The sequence below is a fragment of the Blennius ocellaris genome (assembly GCF_963422515.1).
Source record: "Blennius ocellaris genome assembly, chromosome: 14".
NCBI lineage: Eukaryota > Metazoa > Chordata > Actinopteri > Blenniiformes > Blenniidae > Blennius > Blennius ocellaris.
In genome coordinates this window covers 26,308,651-26,326,150 of record NC_137663.1, presented here as the reverse complement: position 1 = coordinate 26,326,150, position 17,500 = coordinate 26,308,651, and the positions used below count along the sequence as shown (strand labels likewise).

Here is a 17,500-nt window from a genome sequence, read left to right as displayed (position 1 = left end):
GTTAACGGAGCATTTCTAGAAACCGTGGACGTTTTTCTCTCCGTCTTTCAAATTACAGCCTGATTAAAGTTAACGCACATCAGTAGAACCGACCGGTCATTTAAATTCTAGTATATGCTTTAGTTCTGGGATACAATTACAGTGATTAAACAGTAGATGACACTTAGAGCGTTGTGGAGGACTGAGTGGACCAGTGGGGCTGGGCGATATGGCCTGGGAAAAAAAAAATCGGATTTTTTTTTTTTAAGTAAAATTCGAGTTTCAATTAAATTTCCGATTTTTTTTTCTCAATGCACTTAAAAAAAAGTTTTTTTTTACTGCAGACATCAAACGTATTGTCAAAAGCGCAACTTTATTGCTGTGATTGTCCTCAGAGTTAAAATACATATAAACGATCCCAAAATAAAAGGTAAATGAGGCTCAGACATTCAACGAATTCAAGCTTTAACCAGGTTTAAGCAAAAGTGGAAGGACGAAATGTGAAAAAACACTTGAATTTGCGAAACAAAAATTGTGTTAGCTACAAAATTGAATAAAAACATGTTCTACCCGGCCCTATGGACCAGTAGTGGCTCTCAGTCCTCGTCCAAAGTCTCCATGCAGCTCGATCTAGAGCCGTCAGGATTATTGCTGGTACCGATATTGACCCTCCAGCTGTCATCTGGACGGTCAATTTTCAGAAAAGACGGCCGAGAAAATAGCAGACGTTTTACTCAAATCCTCTAAAAATACGCGAATAACGTCCATCTCTACTTGTCACCGTGTGATTTAGCATGAAATGAAAGTAATATCGTGAATATCGGCTGGTTTACTTCCGGTTCAGTATTATTCCACGTAACGAGCAGTGTGATTGGATAATTCTTGCATAATTGTTTTTTTAGTTAGTTCTCAGTTATTGCCTTGATATATATATGTGTGTGTGTGTGTGTGTGTGTGTGTGTGTGTGTGTGGACATAAAGAAGCAGTACAGGAGACCTACATGGCCTGTATATTCACATATATGCACCTAAATTTTGCCTATATGTGGCATATATACGCATGTATGCAGCATATATATTGTCATATATGTGCATATAAACTTAAAGTTAACAAACTCTGGGATCTCTCTCGGTCCTCCTGCTCCTCCAGTAGAGGCTCACCAGGGGGCCCAAGTTGCCGTCGCGGATTTCAAGGAAAACTTTACCAAAGTTGCAAAACGTTGCTCACAGCCGGGGAACTCGACCGTTCCGACATCCTCCGCTACGCTCGTCACTCTAAACCAGTGTTTTTCAACCTTCTTTGAGCCGAGGCACACTTTTGTCTTTGGAAAAATCTGGAGGCACACCACCACCCGAAAATATTAAAATGTTAAACTCTGTAGCCTCTATTAACAATATAAAGTCTTTCTCATCAAAGTTTTATCAACAGGAATCCAGTAAATCCAGAAAGCAAGGACTTTTTTTAATAGTGCCTCCCTCAGTGTGAAACCTGGACCTGATGGATGAAGAGCTGAGATCCTGGTTCACATTCTTCCTTTTCAAAAACTTCTCCATCACTGTCACTGACACAGTACTTTGATACAAGATGGTAGCAGGAGGTGGAGATGAACCACACTGACGTCTGTCACTGTACATTTCACCTGCACACCCCAACGTCTTGTCTCAAAGTTCTGTGACAGCGGCTGTGAGAGCAAATGTTTTTTTAGAAAAAATTTTTAAATGTGATAATTTCCCACGGCTCACCTGACGATCTGGAGGAAACACCAGTGTGACGCGGCTCAGTGGTTGAACAACGCTGCTTTAAGGGCTCGCGACACGCGGCAGGTCGTCGGCCGTTTGATAACTCAGTCATGTGATTCCCAGCGGTTGCGGCGTCTTCATTTAGCATTCGCCTTGCAGGGGAAGTCCGAGACGCGAGTGGCTTTTTACTTGTCGTCCTTCTCCTCTTAAGTCAGTTTTAGTGCAACTTTACAATCCAAAGCTTTTCTGCAGAAGAAGAAGAAGAAGAAGAAGAAAAGACGCCTGATTGGCTTCTAATCACTGCGAGCCGGGTTGTGATGTTATAAGTGGCGGTCGGCTACGAGCAGTTGAAGTTGTTGAAGGCGTTGACGGTGTTGACATTGTTGAAGGCGTGACGGCGTTGACGGTGTTGAAGGTGTTGACATTGTTGAAGGCGTGACAGCGTTGAAGGTGTTGAAGGCATTGACGGTGTTGACATTGTTGAAGGCGTTGACGGTGTTGACGGCGTTGAAGGCGTTGAAGGCGTTGAAGGTGTTGACGGTGTTGAAAGTGTTGACGGTGTTGAAGGTGTTGAAGGTGTTGATGGTGTTGAAAGTGTTGACGGTGTTGAAGGTGTTGACGGCGATGAAGGTGTTGACGGTGTTGAAAGTGTTGAAGGCATTGACGGCGTTGAAGACGTGACGGCATTGAAGGTGTTGACGGTGTTGAAGGTGTTGACGGTGTTGAAGGTATTGACGGCGTTGAAGGCGTTGACGGCGTTGAAGGTGTTGAAGGCATTGACGGCGTTGAAGACGTGACGGCATTGAAGGTGTTGACGGTGTTGAAGGCATTGACGGCGTTGAAGGCGTTGACGGCGTTGAAGGTGTTGAAGGCATTGACGGCGTTGAAGACGTGACGGCATTGAAGGTGTTGACGGTGTTGAAGGTGTTGACGGTGTTGAAGGTATTGACGGCGATGAAGGTGTTGACGGTGTTGAAGGCGTTGAAGGTGTTGAAGGCGTTGAAGGCGTTGACGGTGTTGAAGGTGTTGAAGGCATTGACGGCGTTGAAGACGTTGACGGCATTGAAGGTGTTGACGGTGTTGACGGCGTTGACGGCGTTGAAGACGTTGACGGCATTGAAGGTGTTGACGGTGTTGAAGGTGTTGAAGGCGTTGAAGGTGTTGAAGGCGTTGACGGTGTTGAAGGCATTGACGGCGTTGAAGACGTTGACGGTGTTGAAGGCGTTGACGGTGTTGAAGGCGTTGACGGTGTTGAAGGCGTTGACTGTGTTGAAGGTGTTGACGGTGTTGAAGACGTTGACGGCATTGAAGGTGTTGACGGTGTTGAAGGCGTTGACGGTGTTGACGGCGTTGACGGTGTTGAAGGCGTTGACTGTGTTGAAGGTGTTGACGGTGTTGAAGATGTTGACGGCATTGAAGATGTTGACGGCATTGAAGGTGTTGACGGTGTTGAAGGCGTTGACGGTGTTGACGGTGTTGACGGTGTTGAAGGTGTTGACGGTGTTGAAGGTGTTGACAGTGTTGAAGGCGTTGACGGTGTTGACGGAGTTGAAGGTGTTGACGGTGTTGACGGAGTTGAAGGTGTTGACAATGTTGAAGGCGTTGACAGAGTTGACGTGTTGACGGCGTTGAAGGCGTTGAAGGTGTTGACGGTGTTGAAGGTGTTGACAGTGTTGAAGGCGTTGACGGTGTTGACGGAGTTGAAGGTGTTGACAATGTACTTTTTAGCGGGATTAAGCAGAAATGTTACTTTAAGAGTAACAGGAAATCGCACCGACGAGGGTCAATAACTGTGACTGGAACTGCAGTACAGGCGTTTTATGGTTGTTGTTTTTTTCTAACACCATCTTTTTTTGTTTGTTTTTGTTTGCTTTTGACACAAAATGTCCTCGGAGCCGCCCCGAACACGTTCCGTACATTTTCTTGGGTTTTGCCGTAGCTTTTTCCGTTTCGCTAGCTCTCGAGTCACAGTCACAGTTTAAACACGATTCCCTCCCCTGAAGAAGCTCCTGAACGCCACACGCCTCCCAATGATCGCCGAATCACACTGAATCTGATGTGGCTGGAATTCACGTTGTCGGTCCGCCTCTGAAAGTAGCTCCAGCCGGAAGTTGTTTCAGGAGCGTGACGGGAATATGGCAGTGACGTTCTGCGAGTCTCGGGATCTGGGACTGTATTAGCGGGGCTCGTTCAAGCGTGAGCTCATTAACACGTTTTATTATTTGTTTTAATAAAGTCACAATCGTCTGTTGCAACATGACGACGAGCGGTGATACAGCGAGGGAATTCCTTATATTAATCAAGTCGTACAACGTGACGCCACACAGTTTGATGTGATAAATTAAGAATACAGATTGATTTATTATGTGATATGATACAGTACGGTGTGACATGTTGTGATTTTTTTATGTATGAAACTGACATGACACAGTTCAGTACATTGATATGATAAATACAAGATAATATAATATGACAACGCAATATTATCCTGTACAATATAATAGGATTAGATGTGATAGGATGTCATATTAAACAATGCAATGTTGTACAATATGATATGATGCAATATAATATCTAACACGGTACCATGTGTTATATCATGTATTTTACAGTATGATATGAAATGATATACTATATACAACGTGGTGTTGTGATACGAGGTGATGTACTTGTGTCGATGTGTTTACAAGTCTCATTATTCATCCTGCGGTAATCAACCACTTATTGGTTAATTGTATAAGATTTATTGACGAAAACATGCAGTGACGACAGGATTCGGTTTGTAAAAAGTCTTGAAGATGGAAAAAGTCAGAAAGTTCTGCGCATTTATCTTTGGGGTCTTGAAATTTGTCAACAAATGATATACGATATTATATGGTATTATATGATATGATATGATATATGATATAATATGATATATGATATGATATAATATGATATATGATATGATATATGATATGATATGATATATGATATGATATATCATATAATGTGATATATGATATGATATAATATGATATATGATATAATATGATATATGATATGATATAATATGATATATGATATGATATATCATATAATGTGACATATGATGTGATATATGATCTGATCTGATCTTATATATGAGATGATATAATATGATATATGATATGATATATTATATGAGCTGATATATGATATGATATAATATGATATATGGTATGATATGATATATTATATGATCTGATATATGATATGATATAATATGATATAATATGATATATGATATGATATGATATATGATATGATATAATATGATATATGATATGATATATGATATGATATGATATATGATATGATATATCATATAATGTGATATATGATATGATATATGATATGATATAATATGATATATGATATAATATGATATATGATATGATATAATATGATATATGATATGATATATCATATAATGTGACATATGATGTGAGATATGATCTGATCTGATCTTATATATGAGATGATATAATATGATATATGATATGATATATTATATGATCTGATATATGATATGATATAATATGATATATGATATGATATAATATAATATGATATGATATATGATATGATATGAGTGTATTTAGACGTTTTATAAGCAGTATAAACCACCAAGGTGAGCGAGGTTAAAAAAACGAGTTTTTGCTTTTTACTGTATGAACAATCCTATAATTAACCATCGGACGTGATTTAGGAGGATCGATTTAATACCTTTCATCACGATCGTTTATTACGTCATCACGCGCTACGATACGTTTTACGATATGCTGGAGGTCAATACTTTAAAATACAGGATACGGTTTGCTTTATTATTACATGATTTAGGTTTGTTTTTTTTTTAATTACCAGACGTCATTCCGCAGTCCAGACGGGCTAGCAGGTCCCAGAATCCTCCGAGAGACGTTCCTCATGGCTTTGTGGGAGGAAACATGTTGCCTGATTTCAAGTCGCGTCTCCTAAGACGAGCTGATCCTGTTAAAGCCTTCAAATTATACTGTTTGACCAAAGCTTGTGTTTCACTTCTGACAACCGCCGTCTGTGAAGTGAGATCAAAGAGACTTTGTTGTCTTACTGTAACAGTCAAATAAAAAAAAAAAGAGAGAGAATTTAATGCGACACAGACACGAGCGCCTCCATTACTGCACTGAAATCTGTGACTCCGGAAAGAAAAAAGCCTCCGATATGGTTGTTTTATTGTATTTATTTATTTATTTATTTTTTAAATTTTCTCATCACGAGGCCTGACGGGACATTTTGCTCGCCGTGATGTAATGGGAACACTTTCCAGGAGTTGCGTTTGTGATTTAGTGCGCGTTCATAAAACACGTCTAATGGCCGTGAGCTTCCAGTCGGGTGTTTATGTCGCCGGAGAAGCCGTGAGGCAGCGACGTGACGCCGTAGAAATAATTAACGCTGAGATTTCTGACAAAAAGAAAACAAACACACAAAAAAAAAAAAAAAAACTCCTTTCGGCTCAATTTGTGGTGTGAATAATTTTTTTTTTTTTAATTTTTTAAGTGTGCTGATGTGGCGGCAGTAACGAGGGCTGGTGCCTCGTGTGAGGCTCGTTTGCAGTGTGAATGAATCAGACGACATCAGGGATTCAACTGGTTTTTATTTAAGCCTTATTTGAAACTTCAAGACCAAAATGGGTAAAAAAAAAAAAAAAAAAGGATTTAAATTGCGTTGTGTATTTCATTAAATTCAGAATCATGTTTAATATTGTATTAAAAGCGTCTAACTGCCATCCTTTTACCCCCTTTAGTTTTTCTTTCTTTATTTCATTCAATATTTTTAATTAAATTAAACAGTTTGAAGAAGATTGACTCTTATTAATACCTTGACAAAGTTTAGCATTTTAAATATATACATATTTACAGATTTTTTTTAAGTATGCTATGCACATGCTGTTTTGTATACGCAAAACCCATATATATATATATATATATTAATGTGTATATATAAATACATATACTTAAAAAATTTTTTTAAATATATATATGTGTGTGTGTGTGTATATATATATATATATATATATATATATATATATACACACACAAACACTTGAGCTTAAAATCCTATGTTGGATGAAAGATTAAAGATGGATTATAGAGAATATTCAGCAGTGGATCTATTCTATAGTAACTAGTAATAATAGTAGTAACTAATAATTAATAATATAGTAATTCTACAGTAACTTCACTGTGTTTGCTGGCGGTGCCATTAAAAAACAAAAACAAAAAACAATCATCCACTGTTCCATTCCTACGTTCCACTCACGTCTTCACGTCTTATCTGGCGTCAACGTGTCAACGTTTACACGCCCAACATTTGCGAGTCGTGAAATCCAGTGACTTTCGGTGCTTTTCATGACAATTGAGGCAAAAGTAGATTTTTTTTTTTTTTTTTTTTTTCCCTGCAGTCAGATTTACATATATATGAACCAGCTGCTGTTCCGCGGAGACGAACTCCTGTCTCATGTCAGAGTTCTCAGTACATGTTTGACCAGAGAACACAGTGGAATTCGTGTCGCCTCGGAGAAGCAGACGTGTCTTTGCACACTTTTAATTGCCTCTGCAATTCCACTGTGGACACTCCTAATGTCTCTTTCTGTAAAATCCACCGACGTGTTCATGTTTCTGTATCATGGCCACCATGGATCCGCCAACCTGTTTATGAAAGCCGGAAAATAAAAATTAAATATAGATGTAGTATTCACAGCGTTTCACTTTATCCACATTTTGCTATATTACTTATTCCCCAAAATTTCCCCCCCCTCAAATTTCTACACACAACCTCCACAATGACATCATGATTTAAAAAAAACATTTTTTAATGAGATTCTGCCGAATGTCTTCAAAATAAAAAAACTACGAAATCACATGTACTTTAAATATTCACAGCCTCTGCCGAGGTTCGTTCTTGAGGTATTCCTGCAGCTTGGTTGGTTGATTCAGTGTTAAATTAGTTTGTATGATGATTGGAATCTGAGGCTCCATCGATACGAGCCCAGGATTTTACATAAACTCATATTTCCCCGTCGACAAATTCAGAGCTGCTATGAGCTGCTATGAGCATCCAGACCTGTAGGGGGCAGTGTGACGGGCGGCATGAAGCCAACGACAGCCAATCAGAACCCTCTTTAGATGCAAACAGAGTTTTTCTGAATCTCCACTCAGTTTTCAGGAAACTCGACGTCGCTGATTTATGTGTAAATGCGAGAAAAGCTGAGAAATATCTTTTTTTTGTTTGTGTTTTAATATCCGCCTCCGCGGAAACCTGGCTGCTATCTAATAGTATTTAGAATGACTTGGTAGTTTTGCGACGGTCGGTGAGTTTCTGCCCAGATGCTAGGCGGCGGACGAGCCGAACCCCCGGCTGTGGCTTTTATTATGAAATCCGTCAAACTCAAAGAGAGAGAGAGAGAGAGAGAGAGGGAAGGCAGGAGCTGATGCAAGCAGTTGGGAAGTGATAAAGGAGGGAGAGGGAGAGGGGAGGAAGAATTTGGAGTTTCATATCCTCGTCATGGTGCCTCATCAGCCACGCTGAGCTCTGACTGCCCTACTGACCTGCGACGGTCGCTCTTTGAAAGCCTTTGTAGATGCGGAGACGTTTAAAAAAAAAAGTGGAGATTAGGGCGGCGGGCGGAGCGCGGGGGGACCTCCCGCCTCGCTCGCCACTTAATGCCGGCAAAGTGAAGATAGAGCGACGAGCGCGACGACTCAGAACGAGAACGTAGCGTCACTCAGCGTGGCCTCGTTTAGACGTTTCTGCATCGCAGTGCGGCGACGGGACCGTCTGGGGGAATCACAAGTCACACCGAGGTGAAATTACTGAAAGTCACAGATTTATTTATTTATTTTTTTTTTTTCCCTTACATCCGTGCTGCAGTGTAATTAGGCTGCACACGCATTGAGGTGTCCGGGGCTCATATATTTCGCGTTCGTGTGTTTATGCGCTTGGATCCGGGGGCTGCGTGTGCAAGAGCGAATCAAACACCAGAATTAATCTCCTTTTGCAATTTCCACCCCCCCCCCCCCCCCGGTGAAATCCACATTAAATAACATTGATTGGAATTAATAGGGATATAACAGCCACTGCTGTTCTATTTTCAAACTCTGGGTTTGCGGATTTTATTTTTCTGAGCTTCCTGCTCCGGCCAACGTGCAATAATGGTGCGGGTGAAATTATTAATGTACTTTTGGAAATTGTTTATCCGTTCTCCAAAATGCTGCAGATATTGTTTGATGGGAAACTCGCCTCGCTTCTTCTCCATCCAAATATTCTAATTTTCTCCACCTGCGTACGATTTTCAAGTATCTGTATTTTAATTGAATATTACTATTTTGTACCAGTGTTTCAGTTTTACCAGCTACACGTTGTTTTAACCCTTTGGGGCCTGAAGCATTTTGTGCCGTTTTTCACTACAATTGATTTTTCCTTTATATCTCAGATTATAAAATCCTTAAACCTTGCCTTTTTTGGTGTCATTTTGTTCAGGACAACCTCATAAATGTATTTCTGATGTAATTTCATCACTTTGGCATACTGTATTAAAACAGTGGATCTAAAAACACCATAAAATTACAAATTCGGGTGGTAAAAACAGAGATTTATTGACTATAAAAGTCACAGACATGGTTAACGAATCATTTTGTTTACTTGTAAAGTAAATCTAAACTATAATTAACTAAAATGTATCAAAACAGGACTGAACAAACAGTTGTATACAGATATTTACAGTGAAATAGAAGCACTGCCTCAGGCGTTTTTGTAAAACTATTTGCAAAAGGTCACACATATTTTTCCTCATATCTCCGCTTTTATTTGGGCGATCAACGTCATTTAAAAACGAGCTTGTAGTTTTATATCTGCACTTTCGACACGGATTGAAACACTGGACCAGACGACGCTGCGCTGTGACGCTACTGCCTTTTCAAACGGTCATGTGACGAGGACGCGCCGGTGAGTACACAGGCCCCAGAGGGTTAAAGTGCTTTACATATAAATTCAACATAAATTAGCTTCTATTTTTTTTTTTTTGCGACATACTTTTACTTCTTAATTCTGATTTTTTGGGAGATTGTTCACGTTTTTTTTTCCGAATCAATCCTCGTGTGAAACTGTGGAAGCAGTTCTCTTCAATTACCATTTATAGAAATGAATGACTAGAATAACTACTTTATTTCCGATACAACCTGATTGTGACTTTGCTTCAACTTTCTTTGATCGTTTCTTATTTCCCACAGTTTTAAAACTGTAATCCGCTGGAGCAGATCCACCGGGGACGGAAGTTAAGCCATGCACATAAATATAATATAAACCTCTTAACCAGCCGATATAGTGAAAGGGCAGATGTATAAATATATAAACTCATTGTGTTGATCAGCATAACTGCAGTCTGACATTTTCATTGTGTTAAATCTCTTAATAAATGGGACAGAAAATCATACTAAAGGTGCTTTTTTGCAAATGATTAATCAAAATGAGGATAAATAAAGGTTTGACTCGCAGGATCGACGGCGGAAATATAAAACTCTAGAGATCAGAAGCGCCGCCACACGATCAAACATCTATAATCTGGTTTAAGAGGAACGTCAGAGGACGAGAAGTAGAAACGTCCTTCAAACAGGCGACTCTGGGGTTTTTTTTTTTTTTTTTTTTTCCACCGTCTGTTTGAGCACCGAAGCTGAAAATCAGCACTTCTGCCTCACGGTTGTCCGCAAGTGTCTCGTCTTCACGTCCTCCCTCTGTGTTCATCACAAAGCGTGTGTGTTATTTACCGTGGCCGAACGTTGGCGGCGCCGCTCCGGGATGAATCGACGCGCCGACGCGGAAATGTGCGGCGGGTTAATAAGGAGTTCTATTTGTGCCAGAATTCTGAGCGAGCGATGGGAGAATTTGAGCGCAAAAAAATTGATTGTGCAAAATCATTTCTGCGCTCAGATTCTTCCTCTGTGCTCAACCTCTCTCTCTCTCTCTCTCTCTCTCTCTCGCTCTCTCTCTCACTCACTCAAAATGTGTAAAGCCCAAATGTGACAGACACAAGTTGTCCACCAATCACAGAAATTCGGGGCGTCGAACTCTGATTGGTTACTTCTGATTCTGGACGTGCCTCATAACCAACGAAGAAGAAGAAGAAGAGGAAGAGGAGGAAGAAGAAGAAGAAGAAGAGGGGAAAACAAACTGCGAGGGAAACATGTTGTAATCCAGGATCATTATCTTTACTTTTCCTTATTTCTGTTTTCCTTCGCAGTTTGTTTCTCCTCCTCCTCCTCCTCCTCCTCCTCCTCCTCCTCCTCCTCCTCCTCCTCCTCCTCCTCCTCCTCCTTCTTCTTCTTCTTCTTCTTCTTCTTCTTCTTCTTCTTCTTCTTCTTCTTCTTCTTCTTCTTCTTCTTCTTCTTCTTCTTCTTCTTCTTCTTCTTCTTCTTCCTCTTCCTCTTCCTCTTCCTCTTCCTCTTCCTCTTCCTCTTCCTCTTCCTCTTCCTCTTCCTCTTCCTCTTCCTCCTCCTCTTCCTCCTCCTCCTCCTCCTCCTCCTCCTCCTCCTCCTCCTCCTCCTCCTCCTCCTCCTCTCCTCCTCCTCCTCCTCCTCCTCCTCCTCCTCCTCCTCCTCCTCCTCCTCCTCTTCCTCTTCCTCTTCCTCTTCCTCTTCCTCTTCCTCTTCCTCTTCCTCTTCCTCCTCTTCCTCTTCCTCTTCCTCTTCCTCTTCCTCTTCCTCTTCTTTCTCTTCTTCTTCTTCTTCTTCTTCCTCCTCTCCTTCTCCTTCCTCTTCTTCCTCTTCTTCTTCTTCTTCCTCTCCTTCTTCTTCCTCTTCTTCCTCTTCTTCTTCGTTGGTTATGAGGAACTTCCAGAATCAGAAGTAACCAATCAGAGTTCGACGCCCCGAATTTCTGTGATTGGTGGACAACTTGTGTCTGTCACATTTGGGCTTTGCACATTTTCAGCGAGAGAGAGAGAGAGAGAGAGAGAGAGAGAGAGAGAGAGAGAGAGACAGAGAGAGAGAGAGAGAGAGGAAGAATCTGAGCACAGAAATGATTTTGAGCGCAATCTCAAGTTTTTCTTTGCGCAATTTCAATATTTCCTCAAAATACAATTAATTGTTTGGCGCTCAAATTTTCCCATCGCTCGCTCAGAATTTTGGCACAAATAGAACCCCGTAGGTTGAGTGTTTGTTCTCGCCGGCTTCAGTCTGTCGCTTTGTCACGTCGGGGAGCGGCGGGCAGGTGCAGCGAAGCAGCGGCGCCGAGACGCCAAACGGGCCTCTGTCGCCGGGGAAACTGACGCCCGGGTCGGTTTGGGCTCTGATGTTATTTTCGGGGCGGAGGTGTGAGTTATGAAGCGGTAATGTGCTTGTCAGTTTAACTGGACAAAGGAATCTGCAGAAATAAGGTTGGAGGGGTTTGGTTTTTTTTTAGCTGCTTTTCCTGATGTGTTGAAACTGACCTATTGACTCTGTGAATCTATTATTCAACGTTTCTGTGGCACAAAGCCAATCAGGTCCGGCTCTGATTGCTTTTTGCAGAATTTATTGTATTATTGGCGGGCAAGAGTGTGTGTGTGTGTGTGTGTGTGTGTGCGTGTGTGTGTGTGTGCGTCACACTTGGTGTAATCTGAGTATTACATTAAGTGCCGACATTGAGGTACACTCACTTAATGGGATAAACAACAGGACGCCTTCTCAGAGAGCCGCAGGATACGTTGCATTTTATCGCTATGGCGACATCAACGTTTGCAAAATACAGAATGCGAGTCTGAATGCTCTTAATACGCCGTGCAAAACCCACTGCTCTAAATCGTGTTGAAACCTGATGGTTATTCATTATTATCGGTTTTTATTTATCGCAAGTCATGTGACAGTGACACATTTTTGCATATTGCAAGTTGAACTAATAAATAAAACTGATTTTGAAATGCCGCTGATCCAAACGGGTAAAAGGTAAAAGAAATCCAGTTTGAGGAAGTCGTTGCTAAACAAGTTACATTTCTTTTTTCCCCCCTGTAATTATGACTAAAGCCTAACTATAACTGCTAAACTGATATTTGAATTATTGTATTATTTATGCATTCTTAGATCATTTGTATTATGTTGTTATTATTGTAGATGGATCATCAGTAAACATTGCTCACAAACTCTACAACAAGTCTACGTTATCAAGGAAATATAAGTTGTTTATTCTCATTTAGTTACTCATGAACAAGCGAGAGGCCAGGAAAGCTATTCAACTCACTGCTTTTGAATGTACGCATGTTTTCGTATACGCTTTATAAAAACTGATCATGTTTATACAAAGTATGTGAAGAAAGTATTGCATCATCTGCGGTCGGTCGGTCCGAATATGATGATGATGAAGTTCTTTGGTGGGAAACGACCGGGAAGTGTTCCGCCTGAGCGGGTAAAGCTGCATCGGCTCATGTTGGGTCAACGATTCTGCCCCGTCGGACGAAGCCAAGCCCCTTTAGCCCCTTTAGCCCCTGTAGCACCTGTAGCCCTTTTAGCCCCTGGAGCCCCCTTTAGCCTATTTAGCTCCTTTAGCCCCTGTAACCCCTTTAGCCCCTGTAACCCCTTTAGCCTATTTAGCCCCTGTAGCCCCTGTAACCCCTTTAGCCCCTGTAACCCCTTTAGCCTATTTAGCCCCTGTAGCCCTTTTAGCCCCTGTAACCCCTTTAGCCCCTGTAGCCCCTGTAACCTATTTAGCCCCTGTAGCCCCTTTAGCCTATTTAGCCCCTTTAGCCCCTTTAACTCCTGTAGCCCCTTTAGCCTCTTTAGCCTCTTTAGCCCCTGTAAGCCCTTTAGCCCCTGTAACCTATTTAGCCCCTTTAGCCCCTTTAACTCCTGTAGCCCCTTTAGCCCCTTTAGCCTCTTTAGCCCCTGTAACCCCTTTAGCCCCTTTAACCCCTTTAGCCCCTTTAACCCCTGTAGCCCCTTTAGCCCCTTTAGCCCCTTTAGCCTCTTTAGCCTCTTTAGCCCCTATAGCTTTAACAGAGATCCGGGCGCCAGTGGAGGGAAGGCGGGATTGTGAGCGACGTGACGTCGCCTGTTGAAGCCGCGTGTCGGCTAGGAAGACCGAGAGACGTTTCAAACCCGACCAAAGAGCGGTAGAACGCTGCAAAGAGAGGGAGGCAGGAAGGCCGGTACAAAAGACGGAGTGTTTTGCAGAAAGAAAGGAGGAAAAAAAAATGGTGCAAGGGAGTATAAAGGACTCGCTGTTGCATCACCTGTTTCCACAGTTCGGCCCTTTTGCCATGGCAACGGAATGCCGGTTGGGTCGTGGATGTGGGCGTAGAAACAAGCCTAAAGGAAGAGCGAATGTGTGTTTAGTCTATTAGAGCTGCAAGGCGAGGACAGGCTCAGTATCACAGCTCTGGAAGTGTTACATCATTGAAGAGGAATCCTCCCCCCCCCTCCCTCCACATGCTCGCTCACTGAGCACGGTTCACTCTTTCAGCTGTTTCTCTGTTGATTGTGTAAATGGAGGAAGCGAGGAATGGCTTAGTAATTGGGTCTCCTTTTGTGATGTGTCAAGGACCGTCCCTCACTGCCAAGACGTCTTAATATAAATGTTGGGTTTTCAGCGCCGGGCCCTCTTCGCAAATCCCTCAAATCTGCTCGCCAAGTCCCCGCTCTGGGCACGTCAAGGAGTAACCCGTCTTCCTGTGTTTGTCCTCTGTCCCTCTCTCTCCCACGGCAGGAACGACAGAGCGGGTCTGTCTGATACAGGGTACGGTCGAAGCGCTCAATGGCGTCCACAACTTCATTGCGGAGAAGGTCCGCGAGATGCCCCAGAGCGCCCAGAAACCCGAGCCGGTCAGCATACTGCAGCCGCAGACCACGGTTAACCCCGACCGCGTCAAACAGGTGAGCGTCCGCAGGGTCGCCAGGGCGTCCGGCGGGAGCGGGTTGACTTCCAGGACACCCTTGTTTATCAGCGTTCTCACTTGTTGCCATGACCCAGTCTGGTCGGGTCAGGAAAATGTGAGGGGATCTGGTTATTTTTACCTCCAGTCTTTCATAGCGAGACAGAGCAGCGCGGCAGCTGCAGCCTAGAACCCTGCGGGGATTAACAAATCGCTGAGTAAAGCAGGGGCCGGTGTACAGTACTGTGACTCAGTGAGACGTATCCTTCTTTCTGTTTCACTACTCGCGCCGTCGGGTTTTACTCGCCGCTGCTTTCATTGCCGCCGTGGTTCTTCTTCTTCTTCTCTCCACGCAGGCCAAGCTGATCGTGCCCAACAGCACGGCCGGGCTGATCATCGGGAAGGGCGGCGCCACGGTCAAGGCGGTGATGGAGCAGTCAGGCGCCTGGGTGCAGCTCTCCCAGAAGCCCGAGGGCATCAACCTGCAGGAGCGAGTGGTGACCATCAGCGGCGAGCCCGAGCAGAATCGCAAGGCGGTGGAGATCATAGTGCAGAAGATCCAGGAGGATCCCCAGAGCAGCAGCTGCCTCAACATAAGCTACTCCAACGTCTCTGGCCCGGTGGCCAACTCCAACCCCACCGGCTCCCCTACGCCAACACGGCCGAGGTGTTGCCCAACGCGGCCGCCGCCGCCGCCACGGCCTCCAGCCTCCTGGGTCAGGCCGGGTTGACGGGGATGGGTGCCTTCCCCACCGCCATGTCCAGTTTCTCCGGCAACGACCTGCTGGCCATCACCTCAGCCCTCAACACGCTGGCCAGCTACGGCTACAACACAAATACCCTGGGCCTGGGCCTCAACCCCGCGGCCGCCTCGGGGGTCCTCGCCGCCGTGGCGGCCAGCGCCAACCCGGCCGCCGCCGCCGCGGCCAACCTGCTAGCCTCCTACGCCAGCGACGCCTCCAGCGGCGCCGGCCACCCCGCGGCGGGCCTCGGCGGCTTCTCCCTGGGGTCGCTAGCGGCCGCCACCGGCGCTTCCAACGGTTACCTAAATGCTTCATCCCCACTGATGGCCTCATCCCTATTGGCGACGGAGAAGCTGGCAGACGGGGCCAAGGACGTGGTTGAGATCGCCGTGCCCGAGAATCTCGTGGGCGCCATCTTGGGGAAAGGAGGCAAAACGCTGGTAGAGTACCAGGAGCTGACAGGGGCCCGCATCCAGATCTCCAAAAAAGGAGAGTTCATTCCTGGTACTCGGAACCGTAAAGTTACCATAACAGGGTCGCCGGCCGCCACGCAAGCGGCGCAGTATCTGATCAGCCAGCGGATCACCTACGAGCAGGGCGTGCGAGCTACCAACCCACAAAAAGTGGGCTAATCGGGGGGGGGGGGTAAAAAAAAAAAAAAAAAGAAGAAGAAGAGGAAAGAAGGAAAGGATGAAGACAGAGATAGATGGGAACCGAGAGTCGCGATGAATAGAAGAGAAAAAAAACAAAACAAGAAAAGAAAAGAAAAGAAACGTCCAAATATCTGTTAAATATTTCAGTATCAAGCGAGAGAATCACAAAGGAGGAGGTGGGGGAGGGGTGGGGTGGGGGGGGGGGACAACCAAGATAAGTGTGTGTGATATGTGAATGTGTTTTTAGGGACTGAAGTCCTGATGTTTTTTAAAAGTTTGTGTCGAGTCCTTTTGATGAAGGTGATCAGAGTAAAGCCGAACTGGTCCACTGCCAAGCTGCAGATTTCAGGGTGAGGCCGCTGGCGTTCACCCTCCTCCAAAACCTCATAGCTCCTCTTGTCTTTCTTTTTTTTTTTTTGGGGTTTCTTCTTCTTGTTTCGTGTTCCTTTTTCTTCTCGTTGGTTTTAAACTTGAGTTGCGTTTCTACACGCCGGCTCCCGGTGAGCTCAGCGTGTCGGATGAAGTTCCAGCCAGCTTGATGAGAGCTGTTTTACAAACCTCTTGCTCTTTTGTTTGTGCAATGCAGATACTGGCATTGTTGACGGGGGTGGGGGGGGGGGGGGGGGGGGGGGGGGGGGGCGGGGGGTGGGGGGGAGGTTTTATGACAAGCACCTGAGGTCCATCTCAGTCTGTGGGTAAGACATCTGAGTATAATTTCTTGAAGCGAAATCACGTCTCCGTTGGCTCATGTCTTAATTGACCGTTTCAAAAAAAAAAAAAAAAAAAAAAGAATTTGGGTATTTTCTATTTTCATCCTTTATTTATTGACATGGTCTCATTCAAACACAACTAGATTATTTAAACCTGTGAGTGCAGGTTGATCTGAATGTAAAAACTGATATTAGCCTATTTGCTATTTTTTATTTACAGGGATCAAAAACATTGTGTTGCAGTGAAAGAAATGTATAACTCAAGCCCAGTGTGGACTTCACTGTCGCTGTCTTGCAAAGCCTAGTTCAGGGTGTTAAATAATCAATGTGAGAGGATGGAGGAGACACACAGGAATGTATAAATATATATTTACATGAACACACGTAGACAACGCTCCCACAAACGCACAAACGCTCCAGCATATTTGCATATTTCCGCCACAGCTAGCGACGCGCGGAGACGTCGTCGTCGTCGTCGTAGAACCCTTTCTTGGTGCTATAGGATTAGGTTTCTATCCTTCTACCATGAAATCAGAAGCTCCCCGGCAATGGATCTCTTTGCTTGACCTCTATGAGCCGCGCCAGCCATCTAGTAGCCCGTCGGATCCGACCCGGCCGCTCACCCAATGACGGACGATGGATTTCATTTCGTGACGACGCGCAATCCAGTCTTAACTATCTATCTCAAGTCCATTCTCATTTCCCGATGCAGGCCTTTCTCTCCTCCTTTCTTTCTTTTTTTTTTTTTCTATGAAAAATTGGCCGTCCTCCAACAGATCTTACC

General features: G+C 44.0%; 1 protein-coding gene across 1 annotated transcript in view; it reads left to right on the top strand.

Annotated features, from left to right (window-relative positions):
* Window positions 1-15,985, top strand: part of LOC308139630 (RNA-binding protein Nova-1-like) — a gene marked incomplete at its 3' end in the record, with an annotated part of 36,976 nt that extends 20,991 nt beyond the window's left edge. Inside the window, 3 exon segments of the mRNA XM_080509094.1 lie at window positions 14,445-14,611; window positions 14,967-15,252; window positions 15,255-15,985. Of these exon segments, the coding sequence (XP_080365220.1) occupies window positions 14,445-14,611; window positions 14,967-15,252; window positions 15,255-15,985 (1,184 nt within the window).
* Between the last annotated feature and the right edge of the window lie 1,515 nt (window positions 15,986-17,500).